Source organism: Helobdella robusta (assembly GCF_000326865.2).
Source record: "Helobdella robusta unplaced genomic scaffold HELROscaffold_5, whole genome shotgun sequence".
NCBI lineage: Eukaryota > Metazoa > Annelida > Clitellata > Rhynchobdellida > Glossiphoniidae > Helobdella > Helobdella robusta.
In genome coordinates, this window is record NW_008705254.1 from 2,572,392 (window position 1) to 2,599,536 (window position 27,145).

Sequence of the window (27,145 nt, forward strand, 5' to 3'; positions counted from 1 at the left end):
CGCTCATGTGAGTGTAGCTGTTGTGGCTGTCGTGGTTGTTGTGGCTGTTGTGGCTGTTGTGGTTGTTGTGGTTGCTTCTGATGACGAAGAGGAGGAAAGAGATGGTGATCATATTCCAACACTTGATGATGATGATGATGATGATGATGACGCAAGTTTGGTCCACTGCTGAAACTCGTGAATGATGACGTCACCACCGACGAAAATGTTGATGGAATTGGTGCGGTTGAAAGAGATGCTGATGACGAAGAGAAAGAAGAAACCGGTGACATGGGAGTGGTGGTCGGGTAGAAATAGATGGGCAGCCTTTGAAGTCCTTGTGGAAAGGCGTTCTGTCTTGTTAGGAACGGTTTCAACGCGCAGATTTGCAAATAGGGCTGCTGCTGCTGCTGGTGCTGCTGCTGCTGCTGCAACAAAAGTGGCTTTAAGAACGACTCGCAGTGATTAAAAAATTTGTTTGTGAGGGGGAGTGCGTTGTGAATTTGTTTCCAATCTGACGGGATTGTTGCGATTGAAAGTGTTTCGTGTGATGACGTTGACGATGCCGAGGAAGACAGCGTGGTTGGTGGGAGTGAGGCTAAGGGGGAGAGTGAAGATAAAAATATTGATGCTGATGATGAAGAAGAAAAAGAGATGAGTGATGGCGATGAAGATGATGATGATGGCAATAAAGAAATGTGATTAAAAGTTGATTTTTCAACTTGCTGGGGTGTTGGATTTGACAAAAATTGGAGTGAAAAATTAGTTTTGTCATCAGGTGCAATGTGGAGGAACGGTCGGTGAAATTTACACTCTTGCACTTCTCTTTTGCTATCAAAAGTTGTTTCACTGGTTAATGTTCTTTGATCATCATAATTGCTTTTATATTTGTTGTTGTCGGTGATGTTGCTTTTTATAACGTCATTATAGTCTGCATCACTCTTATCTTCGTTCTTAGTGATCCCCTGGTCAGAACCATTGCAATAATAATGCTGCTCTGTCAATTCTTCATCGCTGTTATCATCCTTGCTGTTGTTGTTGTTGTCGTCGTCGTCATCTTCATCACAATTGCATGTCTCTTTATCATCTCTCTCGTCTTCAGCACATTCCAACTTGCACTTCTTGCACTCCTGACCTTTCAATGCAGCACTCTCCTGTCCTTCAGACAGATTTGACTCACATTCTTCCACATCTGTATTTTTCAATTTTGTCTCCGTTGGCCTATTTGCTCGTGATACGTTATTTCTTTTAAAACTTCCAGTGCGGTCAGATGAAAGTGATGTTGAGTTGGTTGTGGGAAGTGTGTGCCAGGGAAGGAAACTTTTCATGTGCAGCTGCTGTTGTAAGCTGCTCGATAGCTGGCTGTTCAGCGGCGTGTGGTCGGGTGGCTGGTCGTTTGGTTGGTGCTGTGAATACTCATGTACATCTGTTGGAAGAGGCATCTTTTCAAATACTGTCTCAGAACTTGAGAAGTTGAAATCAGTTTCGCTATTGCTGGTGATATTGCGGATGCCATCTTTGAAGAATTCATTTGTGCTAAATTTGCTGCTGAATCTAGGAATGTTGTTAGATATTGTTTTGTTGTAGAAAAGTGTAAGATGCTTCAAGGAGTTGTGTTGTTGTTGTTGTTGCTGTTGTTGCTGTTGACGCTGTTGTTGAAACTGGGTAGGAAATAGAAAGCTTCGTTGTTGCGATTGCTGCTGCAAAAATTGTTGGTAGTGATTGTAATGGTGGGGGAGGGTTTGGGGTTGGTGTTGTGGCACCCGATGGTATATTGAAAAGTCATTAACGTAATTTTGTTTGAAAATTAAAGCTTTGTCTTGAATAAAATTAAAATTATTATTATCATTCTTTTCATTATCAACGAAACATTTCAGTGGCAGCTGCTTGCAAACGTTGGTGTCGGGACGGGATGGCGCGTTGAAAGAAGGAAGATGGGGAAAGAAAATAGAATCCCCCTTATTCAAATGGTTGCTGCTGTTGTTGTTGTTAATCAGATGGAGAGATTTGTAGTGAGGCTGTAGTGCGCAAGTCTTCAAGTCGAAACTGTCGGGAATTTGATGTTGCAGTTGATGCTGCTGAGTTGTTTTGCTGTGGTGGTCAATCTGCTTTTGAAACTGTTGGAGAGACTGGGGCTGTTGGTGTTGAAGATTTTGTCTTTGGAGTTGCTGTGGAGTTTGTTGTTTTGGTTGCTGACAGTCAGAGTTTAATCGCTGTTTCGAGTGTTGGGGTTTTACAAAATTATTTTGTGACGATGTATTTGGTTGATGGTGATTGGCTGACTGTGGTTGTTGAGTTGGGAAATGTTGTTGCTGAAATCGCGGTAGTGGTTGCTGCTTTTGATGTTGCTGGTGATGGTGCTGTGGTTGGTGGTGCTGGTGGTGCTGGTGTTGTTGAAGTCGTCTTCTATTTCCTCCATTGAACATGGCCTTGACGTCCTCCCAAGCATTCAACACGATTTCGCCCTGCTTCTTCTCATCGATCAGTTTCATGTGCCTCCTCCACGAGTTGAAGTTGGCAGCGTCAGGATGGTTGTACCTGCGTATGAAATGGTTCAGCATGTTAGGTTGCTCATTGAAGTTGTTGGCCCTGTTAAGTTAGCTAGTTTTTTTGTCTTCTAGCAGCTTTTTTTCAAATTTGATTTCGAGTTATTTTTTAGTTTTTTTTTGCTTTTAAGAATTTTATAACCGCCAATGTTGACTTCTGGATGTGAAAATTTTTGAAATTGAAAAGGTAGCATCACTGAAACTTACTTAGAATTGATGGACTTGTGGAAATGAAAGATGAACTTGTTAGGTGAGAAGTAAACATCGCAGATCAAACACTTGATGCACTTGGCTCTGGAGCTGTTGTACCTGGAAGGAACAAAGGCCCCACGGCAACCCCAGCCACAATCGTGTTGCACCCTGAACGTGAAGTCATCCGGAAGTTTCGGTGGGATGACGTCATCAAGAAAGGAGTGCACCAGACGTTCAGCCTCTCGTTTCGTTATCATTCCACATCGTCTGTTCGAGAGCATTATTTACTGCTTTTAAAAATGTTTGCCATTGTGTTCGTTGTGGGGAATGCTGTGACTCTGTTTAATTGCGACAATTTTTGCACTAAAAACTGTTAGAAACATGTTGAGCCGATATATTCTCTGAAACGCCAGAGAAGTTTTTCAAAGTTAAAATACAGGCGCAATTTCGAAACTAGAATTATTAAACAACCAATCAATTAAACAACCAATCAATTAAACAACCAATCAATTAAACAATCAATCAATTAAACAATCAATCAATTAAACAATCAATCAATTAAACAATCAATTAATGGTCTATAACCTGGAAGACGATGGCATGGCTCCGGCTTTCCTCAGTACCTCCAGTTGCACTGGAGTGCACTGTACACATGTTATACCAAGGGCCACACGTCTGAATTTTCAATTACAAATTTTACAATTTAATTGATTTATTAAATTTTAAAAAAATTTTGATTTTAGTTTTAAGATTTTAATTATTTATTGTTTTGTATTCTTATCCAATTGTGTTTGTATCTTATAGAAGATTTTTTATTTACACAATAAGTTTGACGTATTGTTTTTAGTTATGTAATGTTTCGCCATAGTTTATCAATCTTACATAATTTCATCAAAAAATTAGTGATGTCAGTTTACGTTTAAAATAAAAAAAACGAATAAACAAATTAAACAACCAGCCAGCCAAACAAGCAAACAAGCACCTAACTAACCAACCAACCAGCCAGCCAAACAATCAACAAGCTAACCAAACCAACCCACAACCTGTTGTGTATTTCGTTGTAGCTGAAGTTTTTCAACAACGTGTTTGATATCTGAGCCAGACAGAGACGCTCCTTCCCGTCCATATTCAATGACACGATTGGCTGGCCATGCAAATAAACCACACCCACGCGACTTGATTCCCTTGATACTATTGGTTGATAAGTTGACGCTATGGATGTTGTCAAGTTATTGTTGTTGCTTGATGATAGTTCTTTAACAGTTGGCAAATTGTTGTTGTTTGAAAAGTACCCAGCTGTACATTCATTTGCTTTGCTACCATTGTCCATGTCAACAACATTTTTAACAGCAAAAGTAGCACTATTGGATTTATTTTTGTTGAAATTGGTGTCAGGTTGATGATTGTTGCCTTTATTATTTTGACATAAAATAATTTTGCTGATGTTGTTCGTACTACTGGAGTTGTTAGAAGTGTGAGTACTGCTTGTAATGTTCGTCATGTTGGTGCTAGTGTTGCCGTTGTTGTTGCAGTTGTTGTTGCAGTTGTTGTTGCCGTTGTTGTTGCAGTTGTTGTTGCAGTTGTTGTTGCAGTTGTTTTTCAACTGGAAAGTTGTCGACTCACTTGCTAGGCACCACCAACGTTCTTCATGATTCAATTGGCAGCGTTCCTCCTCTGGTGGGGTCCTCTTCCCATCGTCAGCAACTTTACAGCCATCGTAAACATCTTCCCTATCAGACATGCTGCGGTTACTGTTTGCATTATTACATCGTGCATTTAATGGGAGACTGGTAACATTATTAGTGTCATTGTTGGAGCTAATCCCGGTAGTATTGGTAACAAAATTTGTGTTAGTTGCAGCGTTGTTGTTAGTTATGAAGTTGACGTTAGTGACTTCATTGTTGCAATCAGCAGTTTTATTTTTATTTGAAAAGTTTGTGCTCAGTACATCGCCATTATTAGACACATCATCACATGCGTCATCATCAACCCTGTTGCCAACATCCATGTTATTAATTTGTTGCAAACATTCCGAAATGTCATCAGTCGCTCCAGCCAGCGAGGCGTGCCACTTCATCAAAAGTTCTTCATTAAATACTGAACAAACTCTTTTATAACACCCCACGGTTTTCCTGTCGTGAAATGCTGCACTATGATTGGTCGGTGGAACTGTCAATCAAATAATTGGACCAATGAGCATTGATATGTGCGTTATGGATCCTAATAAAATAACTAACTGTGTTTTTAAATACGAGCCTAACATACACTCACGTTCTTGTTAAGATATTTACAGATGACGGGATTTCCAATTAATAACTGTGAGTCAATTAAAATCATTAAATTGAGGGGAAAAATATGAAAAGATGCTTCAAATAAATTATCTCCTAACTTATTTCAAGACATTGAAGAAATAAATACTAGATACGACAACCAGAGGCGTCATTTGGGGGGAGGCAGGGGGTGCAATTGCCTCCCCCCCAAAAAAATTATAAAATATTAAAATTATAAATTATAAAAGTGTTAATTTTAAATTCTTTGTAAAAAGGATATATAATTTAGTAATTTTAAAACTTTAAAAATTTTGAAACTTTAAAAATGTAAAATTTATTATAATGTTGCACTGACGAGACTAGGTAATCAAAATAGTACTATATGCATACATGTAGATAATGACATCTTCTGTAAATAGGAATTTTGTTAATAGCATTAACAAGTTGGTAGATCGGAGAATTATTCGAAGAATCGAGAAACTATCATATAGATTGAGTACTGTAAGAAACGCCATGATCTTTATTAATAATATATTATATATATATATATATATATATATATATATATATATATATATATATATATATATATATATATGTTACATGCTAAGTCATAGACCACATAAGTTCGCCCCCCTCTACCAAAATCTGAAATGACGCCCCTGACGACAACATTTTTGGTGTACTATTAATAAATGTTAAATATTCATGTACTTATCCATTGATGAAATGTCATCTCTTTTTCATCTGACGTCATCTAAGTCATCTAAATTGCATAATTTCATTAAATTCATTAAATGAACAGCAGCATAGTCAGTCAACACGCAGAGAACAAAGGCTTAAAACTCGCGCGATTATTTCTGAAGATCACTAGCAAGCAGGCACTCACAAACAAACTTCTCACCACACCACACATCACGAATGATTGGACAAGGCGCACTGTCATAACAAACAAATGACCAATGCACTACTGTGTACTGCACACGCACACGCACGCACGCACACACGTACACACTCGCGCAATTTGAAGTGTGCACATCATTAGATGACAGAAATCTCAGTTGCGTGCAAAAAAAACAAACATTAATAAATATCAGTAACACGCAACAACGATAACACACATCAATAACACACTAACACACACAAAACTACAAAAAACATATAACAACAAAGAGCAGCATATAAAGACGAGCCACATACATGAAACGCAATAACAAACATAGAACAACATATGCATATGGATGGAACACGCAACTATAGACTCTCACACTCACACAACTCCTTATACGAGCCAGTGACTGTAATCAAATATGGCCGTTTGGACGTGCAATCATTTTAATCAAAGTTAATCTATAATTGCATCGTTGTGCTGTACTACACAGACAAGATGGGATCAATGGGAATATCGATGGCTCCAGATTATTTCTCCCCCGGATGATGAACTCCTCACAAATGCTTCCTTATTCAATATGCATTTTTATGACGTAATAACAATGATGGATGTAAAAAAAAGTTGCTGAGCTAATTATAATGATGTTCTGTTATATTTCATATAATAACATGAAGTGCTTGGTAAAAGTTGTTTCAGTCAACATTTTGTTCCTAAATAGATACAGCTCTGAAGCTTCTGAAGCAGTTTAAATTTTTTTTAAATTATATAATGTTTGCAGAATATAGAAACGGGTGTCTTGTATATATCGAATGGTAAAATAAAATTTTTCATTAAAATTACATGTGCAATTGTTTTTCCAACACTGTCAAAAGCCTGAGATGTATGTAGTGTTGTAGGTAATGTCATATGTTGTATAATTTAGGTTTTAAACATTTTTCTGGCTTTATGCGCCGAAACACATTTCGTTCAAAGGATGATGTTTATAGTGATGATGATGTATGAGTGCGTTAAAAATGATACAAAATAAGTTGACGATGTGCATGATGAAATGAGTGAGTCAATCCAGATTCGTGTTGCAGTAATTAGCCTAATGATGATTACACATTAATTGCTTTGTATTCAAACACTCGAATAAAGTTACATCATCGCAATCGTTGAACAACGCTTCTGATGAAAAAGTTCAAACAGACCATGCAAGTTTGTTGCGAAGAATAAAACGGTTACGAACGAACAATAACAGATGGAACATGTAAATATTTTAAATGAATAATCAAAAATGAAACCATTTGGGACCAACCAAAAATTTAGGATTTATTATATAACGAAATCACTGAAAGTTATGCATCTAAACGTAGGTTCACCAAACACTACACTATTAGTTTTATTGGGGAACAAAATGCATTCAAACGAGGAAATAAAACTTGGAAAGGATCATTAAACAGACGGCCGGATTAGAACAAAATAAGAAGTTTTAACAAATTTTATTTAATGATATTAATGTCGTAAAATGGTTGTAGCAAAAATGTCTGCTTTATTTTATTTTAACTTGATTAGGTATAATAGAACCTTTTAGCAAGAATTTACATTTGAAAAGATTTAATAACTCTATTAATAATAAAAAATAGTTTGAAAAATAATAAAATATAATGAGTAAATGTGGTTAAAAACTGTTGAAAATATGAAAATCTTATTTATTAAATACAACATCTATAATTAACCAAACGAATTTAGAGTTATATAACCGAATTAGATTTAGAAAACAAGTTTAAAAACATTTTCTTATCTCAATTTAAACGACTCCAAAATTCGGATTAGTAACAAGCAATTTAATTTGACGCTATAAGATTTATTTTTTGTTGATGCATATTATCTTTGCTTTGGTGTTTGTTATATTTATTTATTTATTTACCTAATATTCTGAAATTATTTTGCCGGCATTAGGGAATTTATATTAAGGTTTTCGTTTTGTTGACGAATCTGAAATTTGGCCGTCATTCCTCCTGATGCATCCTTCTTAAAAAACACGGGTTTGTTTTGTATTGTATTTCTTTCTGTTTTGTGGTTTTGTCTTTTTGAATCCTTTTCATTGGCTGTGGTGTGTGTAGTAATTAGTGTTTTCCACTAATACACTAGTGACCATAACGTAACAAATGCAATGATCAATCCACTGGCTAATCACAGTTTAGTCATTCTATATTTTTGCCAGCATAGTCGCAAAAATTTCACATTCCGTTTTCAGTTTAGTTTAGTTAGATTTTATAAATTAATTAATTTTGATTTAGTTTAGTTTTTAGTAGAGTTGAATGATGAAAATATTTTTGTAAATTTATTAAACTTAGTTAACTTATGTATTTTTCATTAAATACAGATTTTTGATCATTGCATTAATTTAATCATTAAATTGATGATCCGGTGATCACCAAAAAAAAGATCCTGATTGCAGCACATCACTGATCATAAAAGAAAATAAAAAACAATTGAAGCATTGCCATGATGAGTGGAGGTAATGTAACATGGCAATCAGTTAAACGACTATGTGGAATATTTTGTTGCCCTCCGTGTCCATCGCGTATTGCAGCTAAACTGGCCTTCTTACCACCTGAGCCATCCTATGCAATAGTTGATGAGTCAGTGGGAGGAGGTAGAAAGAAATTAATTTTAAAAGAAGAAGCTGAGTGGCAATACAGTGATAGGGAGCTTGAATGTATCGAAGCTTTGACATTACGAACAAGTAGGCAACAAACAATAGCAGCAATTTTTATACACTGTGTTCCTGATGCCAAATATACTATCCTGTTCAGCCATGGCAATGCAGTTGATATAGGACAGGTTGAATATTTTCTATTACTTATTTCATTATGTATGTAATTAATTTTTTGTATTTTATTGTAATTTTTATTGTCTCTTTAAATAATTCATTTAAATATTGCTTTTCTAGATGACCAGCTTCTTGGTGAGTTTAGGATCTCGTTTGCACTGCAATGTGATGGCCTACGACTATACAGGCTACGGTTGCAGTTCCGGTGCACCTTCTGAGAGGCACTTGTATTCTGATATTGAAGCCGCTTGGCTGTGTCTTAACAAAAGGTTGAATATGTTTGTAGTTGCAATCACATTATGTTGATAAAAAACTTTTCAATGTGTTTTGGTTTTTAAATTTTTTTATTTTTATCACAAATAATTTTAGGTATGGCTTGTGCCCCCAGAACATAATTCTCTATGGGCAGAGTATTGGGACAGTGCCAACAATTGATCTGGCATCGAAGTACGAAGTTGGCGGAGTTATCTTGCACTCCCCACTCACATCAGGATTGAGGATGGCATTTCCAGATACCAAACGTACCTGGTGCTTTGATGCTTTTCCAAGGTTAGTGCTGCTACAGTGCTCCTTCCGCACTTTATTTCATTCAAAATTCATGCATAAATGTTCAGCACAGACAGTGTCTACATACTAATTTATCATAAGTATACATATTCAATAGACGTACATGTACTTATTCATTCATTACAGATGCATGCACATATTCATCATGGACACACATGCATATTCAGGGCAGACATGTAACGTATATATAAATGAATACACACATGCATGTTCAACACAGACATAGCATACAAAAAACGTGTTTATATATATGTGTATATATATATATATATATATACAAACTTTTCCAGCATAGACAAAGTGCCCCGGATAACTTCACTGGTCCTTGTCATCCATGGCACAGAGGATGAAGTTGTTGACTTTTCGCACGGTCAGCTGATTCAGCAGAGGTGCCCGAGAACAGTGGACCCCCTCTGGGTGGACGGGGCTGGCCACAACGACATTGAAATTTTTCCTCAGTACATCGAACGACTCGAGCGATTCATCAACATTGATTTGGTTGTCAGTTGACTTCTCCATTTTATTTCTCATTTATCTTATTTTTTAATATATTATCTATGTAATATATGTATATCTATATACACTATATATATATATATATATATATATAACAAATACATTGTTTATGACAGTTTATGTTCAAATATTATATTTCACTTCATGTTTTTGTATTTATCTTACATATTTGAATTTGCGTGTACCTCAAGTTATTTACAGGCAAGTACATTTAAACATGTTTGTATTAAAAGTTAATGTCCGCCAACTGATAATGAATTGTTTGTGTTTGTAAATCTCTAATGTACCTGAATTTATTTTACATTGATTCCTTTCAACCGTCACTCACTGAATTGTCTGTTGAAGGAATTTTTCATTAGTAGTATGTACATTTCATGAATGTATTTGTTAGTTGAAATGAATAATATATGTATCAAAGTTTATGTGTGTTCCAGCCATTTAGTCTCATTAAAAACATCAGGATATATCCCAAGTTCAAGTGGTTGGATGATTGATAATGGTATGCATCTTGAAGGCAGGATATTATTTTTTGTCATTAAATTTATTTTTTAGTTTTTACAGTTTAATGTATGAATACCTTACTTGTTTGTTTGTGTGTGTGTGTGTGTGTGTGTGTGTGTGTGTGTGTGTGTGTGTGTGTGTGTGTGTGTGTAATGCATAACTTTTTCAAAAAATGTTCCATTCAACAGATTGTTTACGCATATCATTTGTACATTTACATTGTACCTCCTCACCACAACAACTACCAAAGAACGCAAAACATTGCTCTGTATGTACATAGAATGTTTTTATCCTTTTTTTTTAACGTTGGTTTGTTTTAATTATCTCATAAAAAATTCACTGTACATTGTTTTACGTTGACTGATGTGAATCAAGTAGCATTATCTATTGGAGGATTTTCTTTACATGTTACCTGATTGTAATTAACGTTATTCACATATTCAATATAAGTTTGTTCATTTGCGCATATATATATATATATATATATATATATTTATATATATTTATATATATAATTCAATATAAGTTTGTTCATTTGCGCATATATATATATATATATATATATATAGTGCATATGTATAGTATACAGGAATAATTTACTCTACAATGATATTTAATTTTATGACTAATATGGAAGAGGCATTCAATAAATGGTCTAACTGTTCTGAGTAATTATATGATAGAGATTTCAAGATTGGATTATGGTTTCCGTTAACCTTCACTTCCTCCTCACGATAGTATCACAAACTTCCAATGGAGCAAGCCATGCACTTGGATTGTAACAGTTGATGCTGCGTCCATTTTTATTAAAATCCAAACAGTGATTGGTGTTGTATTTCCGTTCCAGCAGTTGAATCATGTTACTTCTACATGTTATAACCTTTAAAATGTGAAAATGTCTTTTGTTGGTGGCAGTGATGGCGACAATTCATGCATGATATAGGAGCAGACTCTCATTACTAACTCATCTCATTTAAATCAAATATTAACGCGTTAAGATTTTTATAGTGCTGTCGTTAAATCAAAATTTGTTATATCGGGTTTAGTAGTGGCTATAGGTAATTTTATGTATGTCTCTCTTTCTCTCTCTCTCTCTCTCTATCTCTCTCTCTGTGTGGTGTGTGTCGTTGTATGTGTGTATGAGTATGTGTTTGATTGTGCCCTATATCATAAATCATCAGTTATCCACCAATAAATACGTGGTAAAACAGCCACAGATTCATATGTAACCAATGAAATTTGAATGTTGGCCACATACAAGTACAAACAAGTCGACAATCTTGAACTATCCTCATGTTGTTTACTTGTTAAATTTTTCTTAAAAAATTACGTTACAAACCATCATATGATGTTTGACATTCATACATTCATTCACTAATCCGTTGATTCATCTATTTCATCGTTCACATATTTATTCATTCGTTCGTTAATTTATTTATTTCTCTGTTTATTTGTTCACTTAATTCGTTTAGTTAGCTGGCGGTAGCGTTCCAGCTCTGACCATGTTGTTCTTTAGTTAATACACCACTTACGTTAGCAAGTTCTGTTTATGTACATTCAAATATCGTGTAGGGTTCTGTATTATAAAGTGTCGATTCATTCATTCATTTACAATTCTCGTTATTAATATTCGTTCGTAAAAGTATATATACACTTATTTTTAATGATTATTACCTATTTCATTTCAGTTGTCAATAAACTTCGTTTATTTGTATTTTATTTTTCACTTGTTCACCATGCAGTAGTATTATATGAAACTTTTTTTTTCAATGAACGATTTTGTATTTAATAAGATCAAGGTATGATGAATCTAGCATTTACTAACAAAACGTCAATAATAACGTTCTATATTAACTCTTTTCAAATATTACGTTCAAAATTTTTCGTGGTCAGATGTTATGAAGAGAATTAATGTGCATCGGCCACTGATTGCAAAGCTACATCACATCATGTTAAGTGTAACTGCGTGTCTGCATGAAAATAATAGGTATTATTATTAAGCAGCGGTTTGCATTAGCTAGCTGCTAGCATCGTAAATTATTACTATTGCATCGAGAAATGTCTTATTTTATTCATCATTTCATTGTATTTACCTTTATTTGTTTGAAATAAATTTTTATTATATTGTTGAATAATTTGAAGTTGTACTATCCTTTGTTACTCATGACCTGACAACGGATAAAATGAACTACCGTTTCAACTGGTCTCTAATTTAAATGGTCTCTAAAAGTGTAATTTAATGAGGTACAAATCCGTGCGTGTGTGGCATCTTTTCGCAAAAGTTAGGACATGTCTTCTTATCTTAATTTATCAACTAAAAAATACAATAACTTGTTGCTAAACAACAGTTCTAACAATTATCACAACGATATTATTCCGGCGCCCTCAATGATTTGTTTGCCTGTCCGTAAATTTCATTGCTGATTTGAAAGAACCGACTGCCTACGCTGCATTAAATGGACAAAATTGGCTTAAAATCTTATTTTCAAAATGCGAACGACCAGATTGCAGAGTAGGACAACATTCTACTCCACCAATTGGTCTAGATTTTGATAAAAACTTGTCTTCAATCAACGCTGTTACTTTATAGAAACAAGAACAATTTGAAATAAACCAACGACAAACTTGAAGGCTTCACAACTTACATGTGAGCAGACACCAATTAAATAATAAGTAATACGGGTGCGAGTTCAACTGAAGGTTATGCTATTTTGGCATGCATTTAGAAGCCTGTCAATAGCAAGCAGGATGTTCAACAACTCATTATTCTCAATCAAGGTATATTAGCTATGTTACTGAATCCCGTGCTCAGTGATTCTTATGTTAGTTATGGGATCACATGATCTATGTAATTGTCACGCGACTTGAAATAAAAATTATTTAAAACAAATTTATTCTGGAATAAAAGAAATCAAAACAACTTTTATTTTATTAATTATTGATAATGTAATATGCATTTAATTTTGCGAAACATTCATATCAAAATGGACCATCAAGTTACAGAATTGTTACAAATGCAAATCAAAGTCAACAGCTCCTTTGATCTGGTAACCAATTAATGTGCCCTTGCCAATGCATTCACCAACGAAGAACCAGCATATGACTTCTGTTGCCACCACTGCATTGATGAAAGCTTCCTGAAATATTATTCAGCAAAAGAAATTATTTGATTGCTAAGTCCACTTAACTAATATGTAATACAATCAACTTAAAAATAGCAAAATAATAATGAATTAAAGTAAATGGTGTTTAAAAAAATATTTTTTATGCAAAACCAACTATATACCTGAGATAAAACTCAGCTCAAACCTTGTTTTTAAAATGAACAAATTGTAATTAAATCACCTTAACAGTTAACTGTTTCCATTTCTGTGTCCTTACAGCTTTTGCAAGATTCTGGAATCCCTGAGCAACTTGAGGCCACTCAGCGGGTGTTGGAGGCTTCAACTCTACTTTTGCATATTTCCAAAATGTGTTGAGTTTGGGAGTCAGCGTGGCCCGTCCAACTGAATTGAATAGATATTTGTATTATGTACTAGAGTTTAATTAAAAAACAATTTTTAGTCAATTAACTAAAATATCATATTTTTTAAACTTTATGTTGAATTTTTAGGAAATATTTATTTGTTGTAATATTATTGCCGTTTATCATTAATCAATGATATGTGCTTGCTAATTATTCAATTTAAAAAAACAGAAATTTAAAATTCAAATTTTCGGGATTACAAATTTCACTTTTGATACGGAAATGAATTTATCATTTAATTACCATACCAGTTATTGGATTTAATTATAATTATTAAAAATAAAGTGACTTTTATTTTAAAAAAAGTCTACAATATTAATTTATAAAGAAAAAGTTAAAAAAAAAAAATCAAGCAAAAATCAAATAAAATTTAAAAATAATGGATCAGTGGCATGCGGTCAATAGCCAAATGTCAGCAGTCACATTCACTTCACCACAGGATGTGATTGCCCCAAACAAAGCCAAACATAAAAAATGCTGACAAAATCCCATGAAAATTTATTATAAAATTCTAATCTAATTCATGAAAAAATCATTCTATAAGATATAAATAATTAACCAGAAAATATGAAAGAGCGAAAGCAAATCGTTTGATTGAAAACTTTTAGACTATTTAAAATTTTATTCTATCTATTTCTATCTTGTATCTTCTACCATTATCATCATTCATTCTTTTATAATATAAAAAAAGAATGAAAGATGCAATGAAAATGATTGGAAGTGCTTAACAAAATTGAAGGTCATCTATTTACAACTACATAAACATTATATTAATTTGTATAAAAATCAAGTCAAACAGAAATAATTAAAAAAACAACCTTGGATGGCCTTCGGAACTGCGCCAGCGAGTTTCTGAACTGCAGAAGACATCTTATTTATTTGGAAGCCAGTCGAGAGCAGCCCAACGTATTCTAACTTAGATTAACTTTTTAATATAACCAAAGATAATGCGCTACAATTTATATAAAAAGGAAAATTAATATTATTGATCCGAAGCTGGCATAGAATAACACAAATTGGTATTTATCGAACACTATTACTTAATGTATAATAGATGGTGATGGTTTTAATTGGAATAATAATTGTAATGTTGGTGTTGATGAAAAGATTCTAGGGGTCGCAATCTGACGGTTGGTGGTATTGGTGATGGTTTTTTGGATGTTGTTGCTATCAATAAATTATTTAATATAGGCTAGATATTTTATTTAATATACGTAGATAGGACATTTTTTTCATACAGAAAGTTTCGGGCGTTAAGCATAAGCAGTTGACCATGCAACTTGCAACAACAACAATGCACTTAGCGTCATTAATTATGCATTTGAGCAAGGGACTTTTTGCCTGGGTCTTTTTCTTACTAATAAAAGTGAGTTTTTAATCTTTTTAGTAAGTGTACATGTTCTGATCTGCGCAGGCAATGTGTTCCAAATTGATGGTGAAGAATGAGGGTCTGTAGACGCAGGATGCATGGCTATTGTTGGTATATTTGAACAGCGTATGCATCTGCCGGTTTTTTGACGGTGATAAGATCCTTTAAATATAATGGCTGTGATATTGATAATGTTCCAAATCATGCTAAAATGGTGGTACATTTAAATGAAAATTTATTAAAAATTATTGTCTTGTTAAAATAATTGTGATAACAATAATTTCTGCCATCACCCTCATCGTCAATTTTCTTTATGTAGTTAGGTAACGCATCGTTTAACAAGCGATCATTGAACATTTAAAAAAAAGAGCAAAACTGATTCTGTTAAAATCTATTGGTCACTTTTGTTTATTAGTTATTTCCAACCCTATCGATCAACTCATTACATTTTCTTATTCTTATATTTTATTGGACGTCTGATACATTCTGACAGTTTTGTTCATGTTGCTCAAAGATGTGCTTTCTTGACGATGCTACTCATTTCCTTTTGTTACTTCTTTAGTTTTATCTAGGATTGATTATTGTAATTCTCTCTACCACGGTCTTCCCGATTTTACACTATCCTTAAACAAAGTTAAGCTTTTAACTCTGCTGCTCATCTAGTTGCTCGTGGTCCATTCTTTTCTCACATATCTCCATATCTTGTTCTCTTAAACTGGCTGTCTATAAAAAGAAAAAATCTCAATCTAAATTATTATCTGTTATCTAAATTAATAATTACTCATCAGATATATTAATTGAACCTAAGCGCCCTGGTTTACGGCTGTCTTCTTGTTCACACTTCTTAACTCGTGTTAAACATTCTTTTGCTAAATCTGCGTTTGCTTTTTCTGGCCCTTCTCTCTGGAACTCTCTACCTCCTTCTCTGACTACTTCCCCATCACTTACGAAGTTCAGAGCGGATTTCAGGCCCATCTGTTTGCAGAATTCACTGAGGAGCGCTGTTGAACATCGCGGGAATAGCTCTTTACAAACTAATTGATAGATTGATTAATACCGTTTTGCTGGGTGGGACCATAATATTTATTTTCTTAAAAGTAAATAAATCACCAGCAACTTTAACAACATATTTTTATTAAAAACGCTGTTACATTTTTAGAAAAATGAATTAAAAAGTTATTTATAATATTTATAATGTATCTGAAAAAATAACTTAAACGCTGTTCAAAAACTTAGAGGTTATGATTTTGGTGATTTTTAAATGAAAAAAATATTCGGTCATAACAAATACTGAAAATGAGATGTTTACTAAATATAATTTGAGAATTTAACGCAACGAAAAATTTGACGATAACAGAATGCACATTTACTAGTTCTGTATAAATCGTCTTAAAAAACTTAATTACACGTTTTAAACGTTAACAGATATAAAGGCGTATTAAAAGCAAAATGAAAAACTATGCAAAAAATCATATTTGTGCGAGAAAATGACAATAGGCGAAAAATTGAAGATAGTAATTTCAACACTCCAAAACAAGCAACTTGTGACAGAACTTTTTTAAAGTTATTAAAATAACTTAACATTCAAAATATTGATTAATAAATTTTTTATTTCATCTAAAATTACATCAGCCAAAAAGAAAATGTCATCTGAATATTAATTAGAATTATTTTAAAAAAATTTGTACAAAAAATGACTTATATTGGGCAGACTATGAAATCATTGACAGAAATCATTTATGAAGCTAAATATTATCTTAGGATGCATTTTACCCGAGAAGAAAAACAAAACATATCGGAGCACCAGAGCATGGCATACCATGTTTCTTATTTGTGAATTAGTGAAAGTACGAACCAGCCGTGTGGAAAACACTAATGACATTCAAATTCACACACGTTATATTGCTTAGGTGACGGAATATTATTACAACGCTGAAAAACTAACAATGGTTGGTTTCATGGTAATTTATATAACGATAATCTTCATTGTACGGTTCAAAAAATTAAAATATGACTCGAAAAATGACATGTATTGATTAAATATTTCTATGAATACTGTCTAAACTGAATGTACCTTACTGTCTTAAAATAAATGAATAAACAAACAAATAAACAAATGAGTGAATGAATGAATGAATAAATAAATAAATGTAAATACAAAAATAGTCGTTGCGATGTGAGAAAGTCTCGCTATACGACATGCGGAGATTCGTCGGTGGCTTTCCAATCCATGGTTTCTACATGCCAGGCCTGATTTGGATCCTTTGTCGAGCAGTATGCTTAAAAATAAATTGCAAATTCATTTCAATCATTATTAATCAGTAGGTACCATTGATGTTAGAATGTTCGTTTCTTCGTTAAAAATGTATTGAAATGCTCGTTAAACTGGATATGATTTCTTAATTTTAAAAATAATTTTGAAAGAGAGGATTATGTAACTATTCGTGAAAAATATGTTTCTTTTTTGATTTTTTGTCTCTATCACAAGCTTTAAATGTTTCAGTAGTTTTATTAAATTCACATCAGCAAATTTATATTTAAACAAAACTCAATTCTTTTTTCTAAATAATGTTCACCTAATAATATTATGAAATATTCGAACAATTTTTGTACTTAACGATCAACTCTTCAGTATTAATCCCAACCATTGAAAGTTGTAGAATATCTTTGACGCTTTTCAAATTTTTAAATAACAGTAATTTTAATTTGGAACCTCTAATTAAATCGTCTATAAAAACGTATTTTTAGCTGTCGATTCAATAATTAAAATCAGTCTCAGCAACTCATCTTGTCGCTATGGAGAGAGAATTTTAATTAACTGTATCATTTATAAATCAGTTTGTAGGTATGCATTTAATCGCTTGTATGAAACTATATTAGAAAACAGTTTCTAATACGTCCTTCATCAGCAGCGAGTATTCCCGTTCCTCAATAAAACGTCTGCGTCACTAGAAATAAAATAGTTAATGAAATAAAGATTGTAGAAGATAAAGGCTACTTGTTACGATAGATTGGCCGTCCTTCAGTGTCAGACATAATCTTTTTGCTTGAGAACTGATTGAATGTGACTGAAAATTAAATGTTATAATAAAGTTCATTCCAAGTGCGATACAAAATGTATTCCATTGAACTATGTAAAATAAGACTTGTCAACATTAGGCAGTTGGCAATAACACAATAACAAAACAAATAAGGTTCACTAATGCAAAACCGTTTAGCTAACATTTGATGCATTGCATATGCAATTAATTAAATAGTATTAAATAGAAATAAGTTTTGAGCGACAAAGGTGTAGTGTAATCACGTGATCCTACAATTCAAGCTGCTTTAATACAAGCGTTTGTGTTTCGTTGATACTCGTGAGTAAGGCAACGAGAGAGAATAAAAATATCATAGCAATGAAATGAAGTTGGAAGACGCCGACAACCTTGGAATCGTAGCTCCACTTCTGCAAGAGCCATTCCTTCTTGCACTGAGTAAGTTTTATTGGCTGGTTCAACGATTCCAGTGTAAAACAGAGATGTTCATTTTGAATTGCACGGTTGCCATTCATTAAGAATAGCTTTAAATGTTCATAAGTGCAAGTTTACAATAAATGTAAATAACAATTGTTGTGAAACTACAGTAAACATGTGATATGAAAGTTTAAATAAAAATAAAATGAACTTTTATTGCAAGTCGCATTAAAGATATTAAAACATTTGAAAGCGTAGACCTGGTTGGGAGATTTGGAGCAATGAGTGGCTTGCAGTGTCTCATTATGCTTAGTACCGACCACCGTCGTACAGAGTTTCGATTTCTTGCTGACAATCTTTATTGAAAGGTAAATTAATCTCAATGTTCTCATATTATAAATGAAATTTCGCCAACAAAACTTAAAAGTAAATCTTCCTTTATATGTGAAAATTTCGCCAACAAAACTTAAAAGTAAATCTTCATTTATATGTGAAACAGTATTTTAAAATCACGAACGAAAATGCGGTGAGAAATTTAAATTTCTGAAAAGTGAGGCACTCTGAGTAGGTTAATGACAATAGAAACAATACGAAACTTACGTTTGAATAATGTTTTAAATTTTATGTCTGCCAACACCGTCACTTAATTTCACAAGCGATTTATAAAATAAATGAGTTCTGCCAGCAGTTAAACCTAAAATAGATTTATGGAAAGAATAAAACGAATGCTAAAGGAGTAGAACACACTTAATTAGTTCGTTTCAATTGTTCATTACGAACCTTGCCAAAGAAGATATAATTTAACGGAAACTGAGACTCGGGAAATATATTAATGAGGTACCATCTGAAACTTTTGCACTTCAATCTCTCACGAAGCTCCAGCCTGGATGTCAGATTGCCTGCAGACACGCTCTTCGCATCTGAGATGAATTGAAAAGAGAAATAAGAAATAAGCTTACAACACTATAACGGTTTCGATCTGATGATACAGGCAAATATTTTTGAGCAAATTAACTCTCAAATTTCAAAATGAACTTTTACTATCTCTTTCTTACGTGAAAGGTTAAATAACAAGTTAAAAATCTGAAAAAATATAACATGGAAAGTTTCAGGAAGTCGTTGTAGAAAGGCATTCAATCAAACAACGCGCAAATCCCGACACCACAACTTTTACATTTAACCTCAAACGACTCCAACAAATCCGCATCACGCATAGCTGCACGACACGCTATAAGAATAAAATAAAAAAAAAATATGAAACGTAAAAAAATTAAAATGAATTGAATGGTAACTCACTTGGTCTGACGAGGTAATAGAAGTTCTTCCATTCATCCAACCAGACCTCAGCGAGTCTGACGTTATTATTCAAAATGACCTTGTCTGACCCGCCGGGAAACGTGTAGGGTGTCTTCTTGCGGAAGACATGTCCAACGTGTGAGCATGGTACAATCAACAGCTGCCCTCCACACATCCACGTCTTCACGGAATAACAAATATAAATAAAGTAGGTACAGTGTACATAAACGTTATTGAAATGCTATTAATGTGTCGTAGATGGTTATTGTTGCGATAATGATTAATGTCAGAAATCTCAGTAACCCTGAAACTGATCTCAAGATTTTCGGCTCCCCAGACATTCATACCCTCGTCATACGTTCCCATCTCATAGAAGAATGCTCTATCGACACTGAACAGCCCTCCAGCTATTGTTGGCGTTCTGTTTATCGCGGTAGTCGTAGTGATAAATAGGAAAGTGTACTTTTTCTATATTCTTAATTATGTTTTATACCATTCGTTTAAATGCTTACTATTATGGTTCGTTAGTCAGCAGCGATTAGCAAGATTTCTCAATAAATAACCAAATATTTAACTTATTTTATTATTTATTAGCACTACAATTGTACTCCACTGAATTATCTTTGATGCCTTTAACGTCATTGCCAGAACTGCTTGCTACAAATACCCATTTGTTTATACACCATTATCGTCAAACATTGCCAACAACAACAAAAACAACTGCTGCGTAATGTTGAAATCGAGAGAATTTTTTTCTTATCGTTACATTTAAATTATATTTATTATTATACGTTTATTTAATTTTATACTTATAAATAGATTCATTATACTTGCATCATTATCAACATCGTCGTCAACACTCTCGCCACCATTATCATCATCATCTTCATCATCTACCTGATTGGTTCAGACTTATCATAATTCCTCCTCTTCATCTCTCGCTCCGGTAAGACGTACCACCTTTATTAAAGTAAAAGTAGTATTCACATGCTGTTGTGGAAATAATTTTGATGCAGTGTTAGCAGCGGTTGTGGTAGTAAGAAAGGCAGAATTTAAAAAAGCATTACTTAATATGTTAATCAATTAGTATTCTATTTGTTATGTTAGTACGATGATATATTGCTCCTATATTATAGTTCGAAACCTCTGCTGTCAACTGTTGATCGAGTGCAAAAGAAAATCGCATACATGCCTCATCTAGGTAGTTAGTTACTATACTGCTGTCATGTTCAATTTGCATAATAACAAAGCACGATGGAGATGATGATGAATGAGAAGGATGATAACGATGATGATGAAGAAGAAGATGATGATGAATGAAGATGATTGGAGATGATGATGATGAATGAGAAGGATGATAAATTAAGGTGATGATGATGATGAATGAAGATTATGATGATGATGAATGAAGGTGATGATGAATGAGGATGAATGATGAAGATGATGAATAAAGGTGATGATGAAGACGTCACGTTTTTCTTAAAGCCGGATGATCAAAAGCGTAATTGATGTAACGATGTAATCTATACAATTCGTTCTTTAAACTTTCTTAAATGAGGATATTGTGATATAAATTTATTTCTAAACACGTACTTTGTTAAACAACTCACAGCGATTTAAATTTTGTAGATGAGAAACAATAAGTAATTGGAAATAATTTTAGTTTTAAAGAGAACAGATGGTCAATGATGAAAAATCAAATACACACACACACAGACAAATATATATATATATATATATATATATACATATAATATAAAATATATACACTAAACACACGCAGACACGTGGCGAAAAAAATAATACCACAGTGCGTGACGTTAAAAACGATGGTGAAAGCTTGCATTTGCATACTCCTAATTTAATTCAATTTATTTTTAATATCAAACATTCGTTGCAAATATTGACGACTAATGTTGTAACTGCCTGTGTGCATATTGATTCCTTTTAAAACACAGAGTAAACATTTGTACTTACAACTTGTACATTCATGAATTAACATGATCGTCAATGTCATTTTATTAAGTAAAGATTTGTTAATTTAAGTACCAACCAACCAACCAACCGTACACTTCAATCACAACGCTAAAATTTCAAATCAACATCATCATCGTCTTGGCTTTTTAATTTGTTACAATCAAAGTTACAACTTTTTAAAAGTCCCTTCAAAGTTACTCAAATTTGTCAAAGTTACAACAGGACAGTTAACTCAAAAACTTCAGATTGGATAATCCGTTTTACTTTTTGATATGCAGGCAAAGAACTCTTCTTTAAGTTATTTGTTATCAAAACATCTTAAATAATGCAACCCAAGCTGATCTTAACCAAGTAAACAAATCAGAACACTAAAGTGATTGAATTTATAAAGGAAGAATCACGTACAGTTGCACGCACACTTAACCACATGCAATGGACAATCACCAACACAAGAGCACGTTGGCATAAAAGTATATCTCCCAAGCATGAATATGAACAACTGAGATAAAGCAGCAGTGTGGAGGAGAAATCAAAGTTGATAGATAAGAACAAGTGAAACAAGAAAATCTAGCGGTGAGTTATGAGATTGTTCCTCCAAAGTACAACACTACTCAGAACTACTACACTACCCAGAACAACTACACTACTGCAAACAACTACTCTACACAGAGTAATGAGTGAAAGAGTGAAAAGATTAAATAACGATGTGATGAAGCAGAACTTGTTAAAATTTTGCCCTGATTTATTCAAAATGACGGTGAGGAAGAAAATGATGATGACTGCTGAGATGAATATTACAATGATGTTGATTGTGATGATGATGACGATGAAGAAGATGATGGGAATGAGATGATCGTGATGTTTGCGAATATATAGCAATAATGATGAAAGTGATGATAATGATGACGATTACGAGAATAGTAACTAGAGCGTTGATAAAAAATAATTACGATAACGAAGATGATGACGACGATGATGAAGAAGATGAAGATAATGACAACGAAGCAAAAAAAACTGTAAAGATAAAAATAAAAATAATGAACTGGATCATGCAATGTGTATAAGACGACTTGTGACGATTTTGGGTGTAAGCCAACATATTTTTCTTTTCAACTCCAACACTCATTTGAAATAAAATAAGTTTCTTCAAGTAAGTAACTAATAAATTAATGAAATGATCGTGACAGAATGGATAAAATTGTTGAACATTCGCAATATGATGCAGTAAATTTATTTACTCTATGCCTCGTCCATCTCAGTAAACAAGTAATAAGTATTTCACTAATATTTATGAAATTCAACAATGGTTAAGTATTGAATTCATAAAAATGAATGATAAACCAGCATCGCGGCGATCTAAAAGATGATTAACATTGAGTCAGTAAGGCTGGTAACTTAGTTGGTGGAAACGAACGTAGGGGCACAAACTTGAAGGTGAGCGTCCAACTGAATGCTCCCCACATGTTACTGGCCCCCCTGACGTACTGGAACGTATCATCCTTCACCACGTCAATCATTGGACTGGCTATCGTCTTCCTGTTAAGAAATTATTTTCAGTCATGTGTTATTGAAATGAGATCAATGAAAGGTGTGGGGTTTTAAAAAAAATCTGTGACTGAAGATGCTGCTTATAAAGTATTAGAACGCATTTTTGTAACTTTGCTAACTGGTAAATGTTGTCATGGCCATTGTAAAAACTTTTATAAAATATTCTCACAACTTAGCGTCATTCAGCTAAAAAAAAGAAAGAATTACCCAAGCTAAAAAATTGAAAAAAGTAAATTGAACATAGAATAACAGATAAGATTAAAGGTTATATCACCATACATAAGCATGATGGTCCAGTCAATTATATAACATATAACCGGTATACGCACGCACACACACACTCACACAGATGATTGATTTATTGAAATCTAAAGATACATTTTTAACATATTGAAATATAATGTATTTAGAAAAACAAATGTCATATAACCATAAATAATATAATGCGTAAATATTATCTGAATAAGATTTTAGTTGAATATAAATAGGAAATAAATAATCAGAAAAAAAAAATCTGTCAGCAAAATCAGACGAAACCTATTTTTATAAATTTCAAAGAGTAAAGGTTCCAGCCAGCCCTCTGTACATTCACAATGGGAATCCAGAAAGGTTAGGGTGTCTCCCTTTGCGATACTAGCACCTTATTTTGGATGAAAAGGTTAAAAAGGTTAAAAGGTTCAAAAGATGATGATGGTTGGAAAAGTATCAAATGAAATAAAAATTCGCGAACTCATAAATACACGATAGCAGATGTTTGGTAACATTTATGTGCATTGAAAAAGGCATTTCACTTGAAAAGATTAATTCAAATTTGTTTTGAAATAAAACTAAAGCATATCATTAAATTATGTATCCTTTGTGTTTTACTTTTCAAATTCAGAACGAAAAGAGTAAAATAAACAATAAAACAGACAACAAAACAAACAAACAAACAAACAAAACAAAACAAAACAAAACAAACAACAAACAACCTTTCAACCGAGCCTTAACCAGACCACTTCTTTCATGCATTCTAACTAACTGAATATTTGCATTGATTGATTTTATGTAATCATCAAGACGTACACCTAGAAAATCTGAAAATGAGCATTTTTATAAAATAAAAACACGACAAAACCAATACTGATACAAGAGAAAATATTCATAAATCGTTTTAAAATTAAAATAACATTACCAAATAGTATGCATAATTCAAAACATATAAACCAAATAAAAAAAATGTAACAGTTGAAACTATAAAATAAAATAAATTTTTAGGAAAACCTTTTTCGCTGGCGTCATCCACCAATATAATTTCTTTCAATAAACTGCTTGGTGTCCTGTTAATAATACTCCATATGGTTCTTATAAGTGTTGACCAAGCTTCATTGTGAAAAACTATAACAATACTGGTTGAAGGAAGTTTATATGACTGGGATAGATGTTTCGGGCATCTGTAAATAATTTGATTTATATAGTCTTATACTCCAAAAATGCAAATTAACTCAATTTAAGTAAATATTTTATTTAGATAATGAATTATTATTTGTAGTATTTATATTATAATTAATATATCTCTGAGAAATTCAAATATTCAAATAAATTATTCTTTCAACATTTAGAAACTTTTTTTAAATTTCATACAAATTCTTCTATTAATTCTGCATTTAGAAAAATAGAGCACTCTAAATTTACTTTAAAAGTGAATTCATAGAAGCATAAACTAAACCAATGACCTTGACATTCGATAATCAGGTAATGTTCTGTTGACAGATATAAGGTCACTGGCAAGCAAGTTGAACTGGTTTATTTTAAAAAGCCTTTCTATTTCCTTTTCCCTTCCAGGCTGGAATTTAACAGGCTCTCCCATTTCTCCATGTCGAACAAAACCATCTGTTATTTTTAAACCAATTGAATAAGTAACATTGAATCTTTGATCATAGACAAGCATATTCATTTTTAAATTTAAATTTTAAATACTCTTCAACTTTTTATTTATTTCAACTTGTCTTTTGGAATTCAACAAATTGATCAAAAATTTATCAATTAATTTTCATTTGAAACAAAGTTTTCAATTCAACAATCATTTTTACATTCATTCAGAATTTACTTTCACTTTGTTGATTCGTGCCATGTCCCCCATCAGCAGCGTCGGGAAAATATGGACTGGAAAATAATTGGCAGTAGGGAGAGCCACTGTGCGAGCATTTGCCGTAGAGTATAAGTGGCAGTAGAAGCAAGGGAATCCATATGATAAAAATAAGAATGAAAAACTTGAAGAAAAACTTTGATTTAAAACGCATAATTAAAAAGCACGAACGGCGCATCCATCTTCTCCACCACCATTCTATTTAAATATGCCAGGCAAAATATAAGCAGGCATCGTTGTCGTTGTCACTATGGTGCACATAAAACACATAAAACATATATAAATATTTATATAAATGTGTATGTGTATAAAATTATATGTGTATCTATATACTTTACATATGTAATATATGTATATAATGTGAGTGTAAATTACATACCTAAAGTACTTAAATATAGAGATTGCAAATTAATTGAAGGAATGGAGAAATAGAAGCATCAAATCATATATTTATAATATGAGAAACGTACATTAGTTTCCTGTTTGTCGGCTGTTGATATGTGATATGATATGTTGATATGTGATATGATATGAATGAATGACAAGAAACGGGTTCAAATGTAATCACTGTAAAACAAAGTTTTTGCAATTTGCAGCTTGGTTCAATGGCTAAAAATTGGCATAAGTTCAATGTTTGTCGATGATCGGCATAAAGAATTTTGTGAACAAGCCATTAACCTGAGTGTTGTAATGAATTCAAAATTGTCAATGAAAAATCACCTCAATCTTCATAAAAAATCGATGTCATTCCTCCAATCCATTCCTGAATTGTTAGAGGCTCAAAGTTACTCAAACATTGAAGGACTTGAATTCTTGAATGCATAGCCATGAATGTAATTTTGCCTAGATATTTGTTGGATAAATTTTTAAAAAGATCAACGATTTCTGGAGGTATCAACTTGAGAATTGATCATTCAAATCTGATGAGAGTTAATAGTTAATACTGCTCTTTTACATACTGAGGAAAAAAACGTCATTGAGTCTGTTCCACGGGTTTGACTGGAATGCACCGTCAGATGAACGTTTTATAAATTTCGATAGGTTTTCAAAGGAAATGTCAACCACTATATTCAATCAATCAATCAATCAATCAATCAATCAATCAATCAATCAATCAATCAATCAATCAATCAATCAATCAATCAATCAATCAATCAATCAATCAATCAATCAATCAATCAATCAATCAATCAATCAATCAATCAATCAATCAATCAATCAATCAATCAATCAATCAATCAATCAATCAATCAATCAATCAATCAATCAATCAATCAATCAATCAATCAATCAATCAATCAATCAATCAATCAATCAATCAATCAATCAATCAATCAATCAATCAATCAATCAATCAATCAATCAATCAATCAATCAATCAATCAATCAATCAATCAATCAATCAATCAATCAATCAATCAATCAATCAATCAATCAATCAATCAATCAATCAATCAATCAATCAATCAATCAATCAATCAATCAATCAATCAATCAATCAATCAATCAATCAATCAATCAATCAATCAATCAATCAATCAATCAATCAATCAATCAATCAATCA

General features: G+C 32.8%; 4 protein-coding genes across 4 annotated transcripts; 1 reads left to right on the forward strand and 3 right to left on the reverse strand.

The window, feature by feature from the left end:
* Nucleotides 1-2,375: 2,375 nt before the first annotated feature.
* On the reverse strand, nucleotides 2,376-3,912 carry HELRODRAFT_123537 (hypothetical protein; the record flags this gene model as incomplete). The annotated part of the gene is made up of 4 exons (XM_009027234.1): nucleotides 2,376-2,517; nucleotides 2,733-2,984; nucleotides 3,303-3,392; nucleotides 3,758-3,912. Coding segments are annotated over 4 exons (639 nt in total), but the record flags the coding sequence as incomplete, so codon positions are not given.
* Nucleotides 3,913-7,772: 3,860 nt separating this feature from the next.
* HELRODRAFT_185081 (hypothetical protein) lies at nucleotides 7,773-10,034 on the forward strand. The gene is made up of 5 exons (XM_009027235.1): nucleotides 7,773-8,059; nucleotides 8,248-8,708; nucleotides 8,818-8,966; nucleotides 9,067-9,246; nucleotides 9,555-10,034. The coding sequence occupies exons 2-5, from the start codon at nucleotides 8,370-8,372 to the stop codon at nucleotides 9,772-9,774; spliced, it is 888 nt and encodes a 295-aa protein (XP_009025483.1). The 5' UTR covers nucleotides 7,773-8,059; nucleotides 8,248-8,369; the 3' UTR covers nucleotides 9,775-10,034.
* A 3,196-nt stretch (nucleotides 10,035-13,230) lies between these two features.
* HELRODRAFT_189182 (hypothetical protein) lies at nucleotides 13,231-14,678 on the reverse strand (the record flags this gene model as incomplete). Its single annotated transcript, XM_009027236.1, has 3 exons — nucleotides 13,231-13,418; nucleotides 13,627-13,787; nucleotides 14,626-14,678. Coding segments are annotated over 3 exons (343 nt in total), but the record flags the coding sequence as incomplete, so codon positions are not given.
* A 4,712-nt stretch (nucleotides 14,679-19,390) lies between these two features.
* On the reverse strand, nucleotides 19,391-25,743 carry HELRODRAFT_95367 (hypothetical protein; the record flags this gene model as incomplete). Its single annotated transcript, XM_009027011.1, has 10 exons — nucleotides 25,542-25,743; nucleotides 25,168-25,324; nucleotides 24,716-24,885; nucleotides 24,424-24,528; nucleotides 23,990-24,092; nucleotides 23,333-23,440; nucleotides 20,825-20,887; nucleotides 20,231-20,348; nucleotides 19,928-20,108; nucleotides 19,391-19,551 (listed from the first exon to the last, which is right to left on the reverse strand). Coding segments are annotated over exons 1-10 (1,359 nt in total), but the record flags the coding sequence as incomplete, so codon positions are not given.
* Nucleotides 25,744-27,145: the final 1,402 nt, after the last annotated feature.

What these genes read in the sequence shown, in the direction of transcription:
- HELRODRAFT_185081 (XM_009027235.1), top strand. Translation starts at nt 8,370, where the DNA reads ATGATGAGTGGAGGTAATGTAACATGGCAATCAGTTAAACGACTATGT. An exon ending in TGGCTGTGTCTTAACAAAAG is followed by an intron (nt 8,967 to 9,066) that starts GTTGAATATGTT and finishes AAATAATTTTAG; the next exon opens with GTATGGCTTGTGCCCCCAGA. An exon ending in TGCTTTGATGCTTTTCCAAG is followed by an intron (nt 9,247 to 9,554) that starts GTTAGTGCTGCT and finishes AAACTTTTCCAG; the next exon opens with CATAGACAAAGTGCCCCGGA.